Source organism: Pleurodeles waltl, chromosome 2_2 (assembly GCF_031143425.1).
Source record: "Pleurodeles waltl isolate 20211129_DDA chromosome 2_2, aPleWal1.hap1.20221129, whole genome shotgun sequence".
NCBI lineage: Eukaryota > Metazoa > Chordata > Amphibia > Caudata > Salamandridae > Pleurodeles > Pleurodeles waltl.
In genome coordinates this window covers 578,321,418-578,335,605 of record NC_090439.1, presented here as the reverse complement: position 1 = coordinate 578,335,605, position 14,188 = coordinate 578,321,418, and the positions used below count along the sequence as shown (strand labels likewise).

The 14,188-nt window shown below is 42.8% G+C and overlaps 1 protein-coding gene across 2 annotated transcripts in view; it reads left to right on the top strand.

The window, feature by feature from the left end:
• The window catches only part of LOC138282476 (maternal DNA replication licensing factor mcm3-like), a 315,678-nt gene that overhangs the window by 253,970 nt on the left and 47,520 nt on the right, over positions 1-14,188 (top strand). For both annotated transcript variants that reach the window (XM_069220088.1, XM_069220089.1), the window contains 5 exons: positions 7,317-7,443; positions 11,108-11,258; positions 13,257-13,397; positions 13,476-13,564; positions 13,643-13,740. In XM_069220088.1, the coding sequence (XP_069076189.1) occupies positions 7,317-7,443; positions 11,108-11,258; positions 13,257-13,397; positions 13,476-13,564; positions 13,643-13,740 (606 nt within the window). The remainder of the gene's footprint in view (positions 1-7,316; positions 7,444-11,107; positions 11,259-13,256; positions 13,398-13,475; positions 13,565-13,642; positions 13,741-14,188) is intronic.

Below are 14,188 nucleotides of genomic sequence, written 5' to 3'. Positions count from 1 at the left end.
TGCAATGAGTCTCCGAGATTCCTGCTGTGGCAGCATGTGTTGACTTTCTAAGGTCAGTAAACGGTCTTCTAGATCAGACCCTTTTTGCCTGACCCTGTCCTGTTGGCCTTTAGAGTAGCGAATAAGTTGCCCCCTCATGCTCTCCTTTTGAGCCTCCTGCTGGGTACTGCTAGAGGTCACCAATCTCCTTTTCCCCTTCTGGAGCTGCCGGCAGGCCTGCTGGCAAAGTTCTCAATTCTTCCTACCTGAGGTACCAGCAGTCTAGGTGCCATCTCACCTCCCCCTTTTCCTGGCACCCCATGTCGACTCCATAGCCCCTGGTGAGTGGTCTGAGAGGCCCTGGGCCATCAGATGTACATCACATACCAATAACTCACCTGGGTGGGTCTAAAGAAATAATCCAAATGAGAGAGCGATTCACTCCAGAGTACACGGTATATCTCCTCACTCTGGGGTGATGAACCCTGCACACATTGGTCAAGTTCCAGTTCTGTGCAAAGGCCAACAACAACATAAACCCCTGGTCCATTCCTGAGGACCTATCCATAACCCAGGTTCCCCCCCCCCATAACGCCTGGGGCAATTCCCTAATAAGGTCCCCAAGCTGGACTAGGAAGTCTAAACTGAGAGGGGGAGGGGCGAAGACACTGATCAGAGGGGGCACTTCCACATAGAGTGCCAGTTGCCACCGAGTATCGGCCCCAATTATAGTGCCACACCCTAGAGACCACCAGGGGAAACTGGCTCTGAATCAAAATCACTGTGCCTCTTGAGCACCTATACTAGATCTGCATAGGGCCGCCTTAATCACCAATCCTCTCTTTAGTTTATCCAACATCCCATTAACATTCCAAGAGAGGAACTTTAGCATATTCATGGGTGTGTCCTTGTTCAGTGGATCATTGTGTGCCATGTCCCAGGTGTGTCTGTGTATCGTGTCGAAGGATAACATGTGACCTGTGTGTATATGCACTCCTTTGCTGCACCTGAAAGGAAAAACAAATGGCAACAATTCCCCAGTACCCCCCCAACTCCTCCCCATACTTCATGTATGAAGTACATGCCATGGTGTGACTATGGGACCATAGCCAACCAGGCTGTTGTGTAGTACTTGTCTATTTTGCCCATGTCCCTAACCAGAACCAGCCCCAACCAAAAGAAAAAACAGTGTAGGCCAACCAGCAGCAAAGGACCAGGCAATATAGTTTAGATAAGCATCACCCATTAGCAGGACCATCCTCACTAATTACAGAGCAACCAATGCATCTTGTGGGAGATCACCAGGGCTGGATACTTCTGAGTATTCCTTCAGCGACACGGGTGAGCTCCCGTCAGAGGCTGTCCAGCCAGGGTCCAGCAAGTGGGCTCACCTGCCCGTGCATCAAGGGCACCTCATCGAGACTATTCGGGCTCCATTCCCTTGTTGGTCTCTGGCCACCCCCTTTAGCACCTTCTTTCTTCTCTCCAGAGATCAGAGCATCCATCTGGCATAAGGGTGGCCACTCCTCCACCCCTCCCAGACCACCTCCAGGATGTTGAAGACAATGGCTTTACTTTGAAACATGACCTTCAGGTAAGCCGGAAGAGAACCATATAGTCGAGCCATCAGTTTTTGTTTGGTCCTGTGAAAGGAGAGGCACTGTTGCTGCACTTTGAAACTGTAGTTCAGGAATATCATCACCGGGCAGGATTGATACGTCAGTTGGCCTTAAGCACAGCGTCTCTGCATAATTGAGGACCTGCACAATGAACGGTCGCAGTGGGGCACTGACTGGGGTTCGGGCTTACAAGGCTCTATGGGTCTGTTCCACTATAAAACAATTAAAAACATTCCCCTTTAAGACCCAGCTGGGATAACTAGTCCCACACAAATTTAGTTGGCATGGAGGCCTCTCCCCCAACCCTGGTATGCCCACCACCCGAATGTTCTTCTGAGACCTCGTATCCATGCCACCGGCGGGCCTCCAGTTGCCCCACCAGGTGCTGCAGTGTGGCCACTGTGTCTTGACATGTCTTCACCCCGACACCCTGGACTCCACTTCTGTGACAGTGCGTGGTGTTGCAAATGTCCTGATGGAGGAGTGCAAGATCCATCAACTTGCCATCTAAGGTAGATTTCAAGTCTTGAACTACCAATAGAACCAAAGAGGCTTGCGGATCACATCCATTGGGGTAACTCCCCCTGTCACACCCCCCTTGAGTGTAGAGGCAGGCTGCTTGGTGTATTTGTCAAATTATGTATTTATTTTCAGTCTGTCGACGTTGGTTTATCTCTGGCCATGGTCAAGTCTCAACAGGGGGCGCCGATGGTCCTGGACAGCCCAGGGTCCAACCCCTGCTCCTGTGTTTATTTTTATTTAATTTTTTTACAGTGGTGGGCACAAGCGAGTTCTTCAGGGACAACCAAGGCCTGTCTTCGTAGAAAGCAATGTCTGCCCTATGGGGGTAATGTCACAAGTGCACAGGCCAGCCACCTTCCTACCGGGCCACAGAAGATCCTCAGTTCACCATGCAGGGAGCTCGAGTCGCCAATCACTGCTCTGGTATGGAGGGGGTGGCTTTCCTCCCACAAAGCTCAGCCCCCCCCCTAAAAAGGAGGGGACCATGGGCCTACTGGTGTTTAAAATGCCTGGGGGAGACTGCTCTCCACCATCATCTCCCACTCACCTGTGAAGATTCAGTTTGTGAGGGTGGACACCCACTCCCACCCCCACAAGTTGCCACCACTGCAGGGTGCGGTACTATCTGGGGGAGGAGGCTTGATCCCCCTAGTCACTCACCGGATGTCATTGTAGGGGGGGGTGGTTTAGAGCCCCAGGAGTCACCATTCATTGCACATGAGTGCAGAGGCCACACCAGACCACTCCTCCCGCAGGTGCACGAGGCCTCTCCACGTACAGCTCAGGGCCTCCTTGCAGACCCACAGGCCTGGTTCCACAATGCTGGCACCTACAGACCCTGAGGAGGCCTTCTGCTGGGGCTGCCGTCTCCTGAGTGGGGGTCCCTGGCCCCCTGTGCCCACACTGAATCTCAAGGGCCACCTCTGCAGAGGCCTTTGCGGCCAACACCTCTGCACATCCCTTAAGCTGCGCGGTCCATGTCCTGCGCTGTTCTTCAGCTGCCAACTCTGAATTTGATCCTTGCCGATGCGAATCAAAACCACCCTACAGCTCAACCCGGGCCTGATAGCTGTGGGGAGGGGGGGGGGGGTAAATGGTGGATTCACTGCCAGATATGTAGAGCTGCTTTACAGAGCACCCGCCCTCTTGGTCGGCATAGCCATGCCTTAGAGAGTTCATTTGATCTTAAATACTTAGCAATTTAAGCTGTGTGCAAGAGATGCCATTTTGCACTTAAAATATGTAAAATGCTGGGCCTAGCTTTGAGTTAATCATTTCATTAAAAAAAATCAATTTGCCCATAGCTTTACAGATGCACCATAATGCTGAAGCTCTAGTATTTGTCGCAAAATGAGCAGCAGGGAAACCCTACTAAACGGCTTACTGACCAGAATGAAAGTTGTAACGCATACATGCCAACATTTTAGAGGTGCAAAGTTAGAGATTCTGAAATAATTGTCGGGAGAATGTTTTTCCCCCATTGACTTCTATTGAAGCGCAGGCAATTTCAGGCAGGAGACCCCCAAAAGGCCATCTTTCCTTCAAAAACCGGCAGTCTCATGTCTGAAATGGATCTATTGCCATGTACGGTAACCGTAGTTGTGCTCCTTGTTTGCCTCCATTCACTTCACCAATGAATGTTACTGGATCCACACAGTTCAGAACTGTAGTCGAGAGGCAAGGTACACCCGGCCCGTCGCAGCTACACGTCCCAAGAAAGGTTGTGCAGTTTAAATTTAGACTAGCCAGACATTCAGGAGAGGTGAACGGGCATGCTACCATTTCTTATACCACCTCCCAAGAGACATTAGCCACCACACCCTTTTCTTACTTTTCTTGGTCTTATTAGCCATTACAAGGGAAATCAAAATCATTCTGCACAGAGAAACCGAGAACACTATCAACTAAGCAGTTGTTACCTCACTGGCTAAATTGCTTGTCTCCCAAGACCATTGCCATTTTAAAGTCGGGTGGCGGTTGCGCTCCTAATGACAGTCACTGAGGAGATCCTCTAGTTGGAAATACATGGGCCACATTACGGTCCTCCACACAAAAAAATTAATTGCACAGCAACACTGGCCAGCTGAGGCACAACCCCTTAATGCAAATTATTCCATAGACATGAAATCAGGCTCTCGGAACCAGATCGTCCCATGCAGCATTTCAGACACTCCCCTTATGGGAATGTGCTCAATCGAATTATGGCTGCTAATTCTTTGCTCTTTCCAACACCAGAGGTTGAGGGGGCTCTCACTTTTTTTTTTTTTTTTTTTTTTTTTTGGTGATTTGATCAACAAAAGGGAAGAGGTCATGATTGTATTGGGGGAATTGGGGAAGGACATGTCTGCACATAAAATTGTCAAGGCATTTTCTGCCTTGACAAGTTTTATATAGCATTCAGCTCCAGTGTTCAAGTTCTAGTAAGGATAGATGCTGGTTCAACCATGCATGTACCTCTTCCCTTAAAGATTTAAAGAAGATAACCAGCTCTGTCCCATGAAATCAATATGCTATTAAAGCTGCAAAAAGGACATATAAGGCCACTCTTGCTGCTAGGAAGAATGAACTGAGGGAGATCACTTGGGACGGGCTTATCGAAACAAGCAATAAGAAAGATACGAAGGCCTTTTGGTAAGTGGTTAACTCTGCCCCATTGAATGATAGATAAAACTATAATAAACACTGTTGTTCCAGCTCAAGCTTGGATGGACAATTTTTCCAAAAGTTTTATAACCGCAAATAATGTGTCTCAGGAAGAAATGAATTGTCCCATGGCAGTGAGAAATGCCTTGGTAGGTGCATCCTTTTGTAATACAATAGAAGTAGCCGATGTAATACAGGCTATTCACTGCCCTTCTGATAAAGCTCCTGGCCCAGATAGAATCCCTGCTGATGTACATAAAATGCTGCCAGAATTCTAGGGAGCATTGCTTACTAATGTTTTGAGATCTGCTATGACGGGTCCCTTAGAAACCTGGAGAGAAGCAATTATTGTGCCTATTTTTTAAGAAGAGGGATAGAGCTGACCCACAATGCTATTGCCCAATCTCCCTCTTAGATAGTTTGGTCAAGATATTAGGCAGAGTGATTTTAAATAATTTGTTAAAACGGGCTACGGAGACGAATTGTCTGTCAAAGGTACAGTATGGTTCAGCCCAGGGCTGCGTACAGTTGAACAAACTCTTAATTTGACCTTGATAGTTAAAAAATACAAGAAGTCAAAAAAAGGCTGTGTACACTTAGCCTTCATGGATCTGTCCTGTGCCTTTGACACAGTTGACAGATCAAAATTGTGGACTGTTAAGTTAAACATGGGGGTGGATAAAGATATAATTGCCCTACTTAGTAGGCTCCATGCCTGTACTTCAGCCCAAGTTCGTTATACTCAGGAGGGTGACTTAACATAAAAATGTGCTTCTTTAAAGGGGGTAAGACAGGGATGTGTGTTTGCCACCTTTTTCTTCCTTCTCTATATAAATGGGTTGGAAAACCTTTTAAGTGCTATGGGGAAGGACTTGCCACTCATAAATACCATCCCAATTCCAGTTCTGCTTTATGGGGACGATGCTGTACTTATTTCAAGGACAGCAAATGGTCTTCAAATTTTATTAAATGCTTTTAATATGTTTATTGGAAACCTTGGTTTTAAAATTAACAGAACAAAGTCATTTGTGATGAAGAGCGGCCCAAAATTATCAAAGTAAAAAATATGTCCTGGAATGTATAGAAATATTTAAGGTTCCCAATTTTACTTATTTGGGGGTCCCAATTGATGTGGATTTTAATTGGAAATTTTTTGTTAGCATTTGTGTATTTCAAAGAGCCATAGATGCTCTTTTTAGATTTTCTAAAAAGTTGTGGCACACACCTATTAAAGAGATGTTGACTGTTTTAAAAAGCAAATGCTCTTCTATTGCAACATTTGGAGCAGGAGTATGGGGTCACACTGATTGCTCATGTCTCCAGGTAGTTGAAAAAAAGTTTTTAAGAAGGTTATTAGTAGTCCCACAATCCACCCTGACTGTGTTTCTTCATGAAGAAGTAGGCTTGAATGGCATATCAGATTATATAAAACTCCAACTTGTATTGCTATGGCTAAAATGTGGTCAAACCCTGAAGCCGATCTGTGTAGATCAGTGATTAAGGATTGTTTGTCACGGTCAATGGACATACCCGGGCTTAGATATGTTCATTCACACTTCTCTGTCTTGGGGCAGGGGAGTATTTTCTTGCCCCTGATTCTATAGCAGGATGGTATAGTAAAAGGATCAAGGAGATATGTTGCCATTTAATTTATGATCCAAAATTAACTACTGATACAGCCAGGGAGCAGGAGAGGTTTCCGTTACAGCAATTACATCCTATGTTATATTTGGATATTATTAGCTCAGGGCAGCATAGGTTTTTACTTACTAGGTTATGTCTGAATACTATACACTACCAAGTAACATTCCCCACCTGAGGCACTTGGTTTAAGAAACTTCCGCCATGCTGTTGTGATGGTAAATCAGTCCAAAGCGCTTTGCATTTTGTCCTCTTCTGTACCTTATATATTGCAACTAGAAGGTTTTTTACGCCCAATACTTTTGTCCATGGGCATTCGGTCTAGTTACCTTGCTTTTTTTTAGTTATCCAACTTGGGAAATGAATGGGTAATGCAGGCTGTTAAATCTTATATATGCTGCTTTTCGTATCTGAAATTCTTATTAACTTTGTTATTTATTGTATGTATGAGAATCATGTATGTATGTCATTTGTCGTTAGTTTGTTTTTATCTGAACCGAATGAAGTCTTTGACTCTTGGAACCTTACTTTAACAGTTAATATATTCAAACCAAAGTACCTTTACGTTTTCACTGCAGTTACATCTAGCAGGGCGTTCTTTTGCAGAAAGCAAAAAACAGGATGCAGGAATGGACAAATTCCACTGTTTGAGGATTCATGAGAAGTGTGTGTAATAGTCAAGTTGCATATACAAATATTGTTCATTTTCTAATTCGTCATTCTCTTTCCATCTTTCAGTATTAAGTATTGCACATCCAAGGACACCACTTATTTTATACTCAGAAAATCACTTTACATATAACTGTTTAGAGGTACGCTTTGTGCATAGTTTATCCTAGTGAGCTCAAATGCATGTGAAAATTGTACAGTTTTGACCTTTGTCTAGACCCATTTTGTGGCTGTGTTTTTCAGCATTACCCCTTGGATGCAGTGTAGAAGTCTTTGCAACTGATGACCCAAATGCTCAAAACGAGGCAGAGCAAGAACTACAGATCTATGAAAAACATGATAACTTACTTCACGGTCCACGTGCAAAAAGGTAATGATTGGACCTTGTATAATGCTGCACTGTTAAGAAACCATTTGGAAATTTGACTCCTAGAAGGTTGTCCTACTAAGAAAATATAAAGTAGGAAATCACAGAAAACTTCAGTGCATTCTTCAAAGACATGAATTCGCATTTAAAGTAGACTGGGCTTTCTAGATACCATGCACTTCATATACTAAAGATAGTTTTACCAAATCGTTTCCAACAAATGAAAAAGCGCCAGAATAGAAATACTGAAAATGTCCCTTGAATTCACCCTCTTACACAACCACAAGTAAACACACAAATCCATCAACCTGTGCAAGATGAATTAAAGGAAAATGAAAAAAATAACACCTACTGAAGGTAGGCCTAAGCTTACGATAATAAAATTAAACATCGCAGCCGGTGTGGCTGTCTTGCAGTGGCGGTGCACATAATGTTTCTTTTGTTTTAAAGTTCATGCGTGGCATCCAAATTTATAACCAACATGTTGCCCATCAAATGGTTAAACAATGCTAAACTGACAATACTATTTCATGATGGTGGCTTGGTTTCGAGGCATTGGCCTCGCAGGATGCAACTAAATGCAGATAAAACGAGAGGCCGGAAGTGTCTCATTATTACTGTCTGGGGAGTAGTATCTTCTAAAATGGAAAAGCTAGAGAAAACTAAAGGGCTGGTCCACCAGCCCTGGCACCGAATCGTACTCCTTTTCAGGCGGATGTGCATAGGTGGACAGACAAATGCAGTCAATCACAGGGCAATAGAACCGGGGGCTTAAGTGGTTTGACCCACTGCCCCTGCTGTATACATACACTTACGGAAGCAAAATGCTTCAGCCATTGGTTTGCTAGAATGGTTCTTCCACACCAAAACCCTTACCTACTACAGTAATCCGAGATTCCATGTAATATAGTACCAGCATTAGCACAGTGGAACAACAACAAAATCCTTAAAAGCCTTTTGCCCTTAACACAAGCTTGTCACAATAAGCAAGTTGGGCCTACTGGCTTCGTCCTAATGTTTTATAGTAAGCATATCAAACCTATGTGATCTGACATAATGCAGCCTTTACCACTGGCTTGTCACCATAACCAACATTGGCCTACTGAAGTGCACATAAACTGGCTACCATCTTACACTTATAAATTATAAATACAAACAAATTACACCCCCTCGCAAAAGGGCTTACAAGGTTTATCACAGAATACCTTCATCCCCCTGGAAGTTTTTTAGAGGGCTGACCAACACGAAAACCCTTTGCTACTTTGGTAATCTGAGATATTTGTTACTAAATACCAGTCTATGGCATGTAATGCAGTATGATGAAATCCACAGTTGAATGTCTATTGGCTCGACCAAATGATTTTCACAATAAATAAGCCAGGCCTGTTACCTTTGTCCTAACATTTCATTATAGACAAATTAGACCTATAGGATTTAACTTTCCTCTTTGAACCATTCTCACAAAGCAAAAAGTGTTGACTGTCCTAGTTCCACTTCAAAACTTCTGGTGGTCATACCTTTGTTACCATACAGTGGAATTATCTGCCACTGAACTTGAAAGTTGCCTGATCTCTCGAAGTTTACAAAAGCGTTATGTATGTGGCTGTTCTCTCATCTCAACCAGCTACCCTCCTTAGGGTGAATGATGTGCTTTTCAAATACACAAAACTAGAATACAAGCACTACTTTTCAGCACAAGCACACAACTTAGGTCCATGCCAATGATGTACAATTGAACCAACATGTAGGAGGAGTCGAAGGCCCACTCTCCATAGTACTTTTGAAAGAAGTTTTCTTTTGAACACAAGGTCTGGTGACAACTGGGCTTTCAAGCCACAGCTAAAAGCACCAAAGGTCGAATGCTGTACCTCTGTGGCCCTATTCAAAAGGAAGCATGTGATTACTGTGGAAAACACAGTGGCAGCTTTCACTCCGAAATACCCCGGTTTCTTTGCAGCCTTTTTTCTTGGCTAAACATTTGTTGTTCACGTCCCAGTTAGACAAACACTGCATTTACATGTACGGTGATAACAAGCTGTGTAGTTTGTAGAAATGCTGACCAATGGTAGTCTGAACAATAATAAGAGTTCCTTGTACTGCTGGGCAGGGAGATCTCCATAGAGTAGTCTAAGATGGTTCTTCTAGAAGGTTGTGGAGTCCTGGGTAACTCATGCCTATTTCAGTTGGGGTTAATGGAGGTAAGGTGTAAGCGAATTTACCATTTCACATTTCTCATTCTTTAGGATTAGACTTACAAAAAACAGTCTGTGCATTTTCTTCCTCACAATTGACTGCCTCATAAGCTATACCATTCCCCTTTTTTGGTCCAGGCAGCATGAAGTTGCAGGTGGGCCTACACCACAATGCCCCATAGGAGACGTTGATGACATCTTGTGGATTTCTAGCACTGTAGTGCTGATAGGCTCCTCTTTGCCCATTAAAATGTGACCCCCTAGCAACTTCACATTGCCTTCTGAACAGAAGCACTAAGGCTCGATACATCATAGGCCCTCGTGTTACCCATTTAATGCATGCTCTGTGGTTCTGACTTAGGCCAGTTAACTTAGAATCCAATCTCGACCTGGATCTTTGGAATAACAAAGGAAATTGCGTTAGGTAACAATAACAGATGCTTGCCTGCCTCTGAACTATTCCAGTTGGAACGGAAGGGATTATTTCAGGTGAATTGCAGATACACACATTGGCTGTGTCCGGCTGTCCACTGTGGTGTCTTGAAATGTCCATGAAAATCTTTTGTACTCCGCAAGGCTCACGAATACTAGTAGGTGAGCCACACCTAATAGAATGGAACCATAGGGAGATTTAAAAAAAAAAAAAAAAACTTGAAACCAACAATGCCTTTAAGGATCCATACAACATTGTGAAAAGGGGCACTCTGAGGTTGATAAGGCACTTTGAAGGAATTGATACTATCAGTTCGAGTTACATTCTCGCAATCAAACTTTGGCTGATAGTGTGGGGTAAGGAGATTTCGCTCACAAAAATAGAAGGGTGCATTGGGGAATAAAGATGTATTTTAGAACCATATCTCTAAATGGGGTGGTGCATGATCTAGGCATCTAGGTCCAGCAAGTGCCGATTTTAAAAAAAAAAAAAACTTTTATCCTGAGATCTCCAGAAAAGTCTTAGCATGCGCTAGATTTGCACTCATGTTAGAGCAATACGGAACATGGATGACTACTGTTTGTAAAAGGCCCTAATGTGTCATTTAATTTTTTTAATATACTTTACCTGGTGATAGTTTTTTAAAAAATAGGCTCTGCAGTAGAATGAACGCACACTCTCTTAATGGCAGACTTGGAAAATAACTTCACTGACTACTGCTTAAAATATAAAGCCAAGCAGAAATTACTTCTGAATGCTAGACAGGAAGGACCCTGAAAAATAGATTTAAAAAAAAATCATGGAGGACCTACTACAAGATTGAATTAGAAGTTTGGTTGGAGGACAACCTGTAGAAGCCTACCCTGACACAAACTTGCACTGAACTCCTGTGGTGCTGTTTGAGAGTTATGGCTTCGCAGGTATGCATCCATACTTGTTAGCAAATTCACATGTTCAATTGCTGCAATTTATGATAAAGAGTGGTCTGTCTAAATTTGGTCTGTATTTAATGAGTCTTCTGCTTGTATTTGTTCTGCTATAGAGAGAAGGTTGTAAGCATGCAATTTATTCGAAAGTATATCCATGTGGCTAAACTGGTCAAGCCTGTTCTTAGCCAGGAAGCCGCAGATTATATAGCAGAGGAATATTCGAAGATCCGCAGCCATGATCAGATGAACAATGAACGTGCAAGGGCAAGTATTAATTCATATACATCTTCCTTAATGCTTTTAGCAATTTGAGCCGCTCCTTTTTGCGCCCATAAGTGCGGCCTCACAAGGCCATGAGCACCAAGAATAACATTGTCATATGCACTTCATTGCTTGCTAATACGGTTTTCCAATGAGGTAACAGAGAATCAACCTTTTTATCTGTATATCTAATGCACAATGGATGTAAAGTTTTTTTTTTATTTTTTTTTTATTTTTTTTTTATAGGCAAAAAAGGGTGTTGAGCAAAAAACAAATTGTGAATTATCTAGAGCGCCACTGCATGTGGGCATTGCGCTTTTATAAACACTTAGTTTATTTGTATTGTGATTCCTGTGTTGGAATGAGTATTTTGGGAGAGCGGTTAAATTAGTTTGTGGATAGTGCATAACTTACTATGATGGCTTATGCCCTTTCCAGAGTAAAGTTTAATGGTCAGTTTCCAACGAATCTGGTCAGATTGTTTCAGTGCTACTATGAGCCCCATATTTACATAGCTGTTGCGATCATAACAATCTGTACTTTGTTTTTATGGCTTCAGTAAATCACCAGTGTAACTAGATGGATTCTCCAGTACCATTTAAAAGCATAGATGAGAGGCAATGACAAGCAGAATACTTGAACTACAAAAATCACTCCTTCATGAAAGAGGTGGGCTGGACGGTGGGTGTTGGGTATTTTTTCAGTGACACTTAACTCATGAAGTCTGGCCTCCTGATATGCATAGACATAGACCCAACAGAGTTTTAAATGTATAGTTCTGTGTAATTGGCTGTAATTAGCTTGTCATCAAAGCCGGCAAAGTGTGGTCCATTCTGAGGTCAGGAATGGGTTATTGGAAGAGCTCAGCCTGTTGAAATAGTCCATACAAAACTTTTGTAGGAATGAGGGGTTTTCGGAGAGTAGCGTGCAAGCTGTGGAGGAACCAACAAACGTGATTGCGGAGGATCATGTTTTTGCATGTTTACGTGAGCGAAGGACACATCTGAAACTAAGATTAGCCCTACATTCCTGATCATGATTGAGAGTTAAGGTGGATGGGTGTCCCCCACCCCAGGAAACTGGGCTAATCAAATGCCAGTAAACCGGTGTCTCTAAGGTGTACAAGCAAGATGATACCAGTTATTGCTGTTTATGCAGAGCTTATTACAACCTATTCACCATTACGTTTGACAAATACTGGCTGTTATGTGGTTTTCCAGATCTTTGGAAATCTTGATGTAGTTTGGTGCGGTCTCTGTGTGCGCTTGCTAACTCTGTTTTTAAATGTGGTTAAGAGGGCTGCCACATTGGTATCCGAGAGAACCAGGAAGAGCCTTAGGGATTGTGAGGAAGTGCCTTGAATTTTGACAAGGGGTGCATTTTATGTGCTGTTATATTGTAGGTTAAGATTCGAACCATTGTAGTGCAGTTGCTGCAATTTTGGGCTGTATATGGACACCTTCAATACACCTACCAATGAAACGTTCAGTATAATGACTGTGGGTCATTATACTGAAGCCGTAAATATGAGGGGGGTCTAGGCACAATCTAGTCACTTGTCCATGGCAGTGGTCCACTGTGCCTTTTTTCCTTTCGGTTAACATGGATTTTGTACCATGATGATGTTTGAAGCCCAACAACAAATCACTGCTAAGTGTATATGCACTATTTGGATAGTGCAAACCTAGCCAAAAGGCAGCAAAGCGTGGTAGAAGGCTAAGACGTAGCCAGCATGTCATGAGTGAGGTAGCTAGATGTAAATTGTTAAAGCATCATGCTCGGTTACACGTGATCAATTTCTATGTAGCAACACCACTTTCCCCAATCTGTAGTGGGTGATTGGACGGTGGCCAGCATTGTTTTTATTTTTAAGTTTGGTTGTGTGAATGCCACAAACGTAGGTTGATATTCTTCCCTGTGTTTATTTTAGCTTCATTGTTCTGATTAGTGCCCTTTCTCTTTTCTACCTTCACTAATCAAACCTACTTGAATTGTGTTTAGACAATGCCAGTTACAGCAAGAGCGCTGGAAACCATGATCCGTTTGTCAACAGCGCATGCTAAACTCCGAATGAGTAAAACCATTGATATTCAAGATGCTGAAGTGGCCCTTGAGCTTGTTCAGTTTGCTTACTTCAAAAAGGTAACAATAAGATAAATATTTTTTTTTTTAAGGCTTGCAATGGGACAATAAGTGATGTCTTTAATTTTTGTTCATCAGGTTTTGGAAAAAGAGAAGAAAAAGAAAGTAGTTGATGCTATAAATGGTGATGATTCTAGCCAAGTTGTCCCAAGCCAGGAAAGTGTGAGGTAAAATCCAGGTTTTCTTGGGAGGCTTTTTCAGAGAAAATTTTCTGCATTTTCCTAGCCTCTCTGTCTTTATTGTAGGAAGCGTTCTAGGCGAGAATCAAAAGATGAAGATGATGAGAAGGAAGACACGGTGGATCCATACTCTTTTAGCGAAAAAAGCCTGACCCAGGATTTAGGTACGATATTCATCATAATGCATCTTTCTCTTAAGTTAAGACTCCATTTTACCAGAACTCATGAGGTGAATCTGTTGGTTTTGTATAGTGCTCGCTATTCCTTTTATTTTTTTTGCACAGTAAATAACTGATATTTCATAACCTAGTGGGACTCAGTTGATAGGCATCCGAAGGATTAAAACTGACGTTGCTCTTACAGTTTTCAAACCTGTGACCTGTAGTTAAAACAAAAAGGTATCTTAAAGTCCAGTGATATTCCTGGGTAGTAAATGAGTAAATTTAGTGTTACTCTCGTTACAATGAATGCTGTTACGGTTTTAGCTCATGGACTTCAAACTAAACAAGCATTTTCAATGCAACGGGCTCACATTTGCTCGAGTTAGAGCTATTTGCGATGTAAACTTCTAACCGGACTTTTCTTGACACAAATCAAAAGAAAAAAAAACAC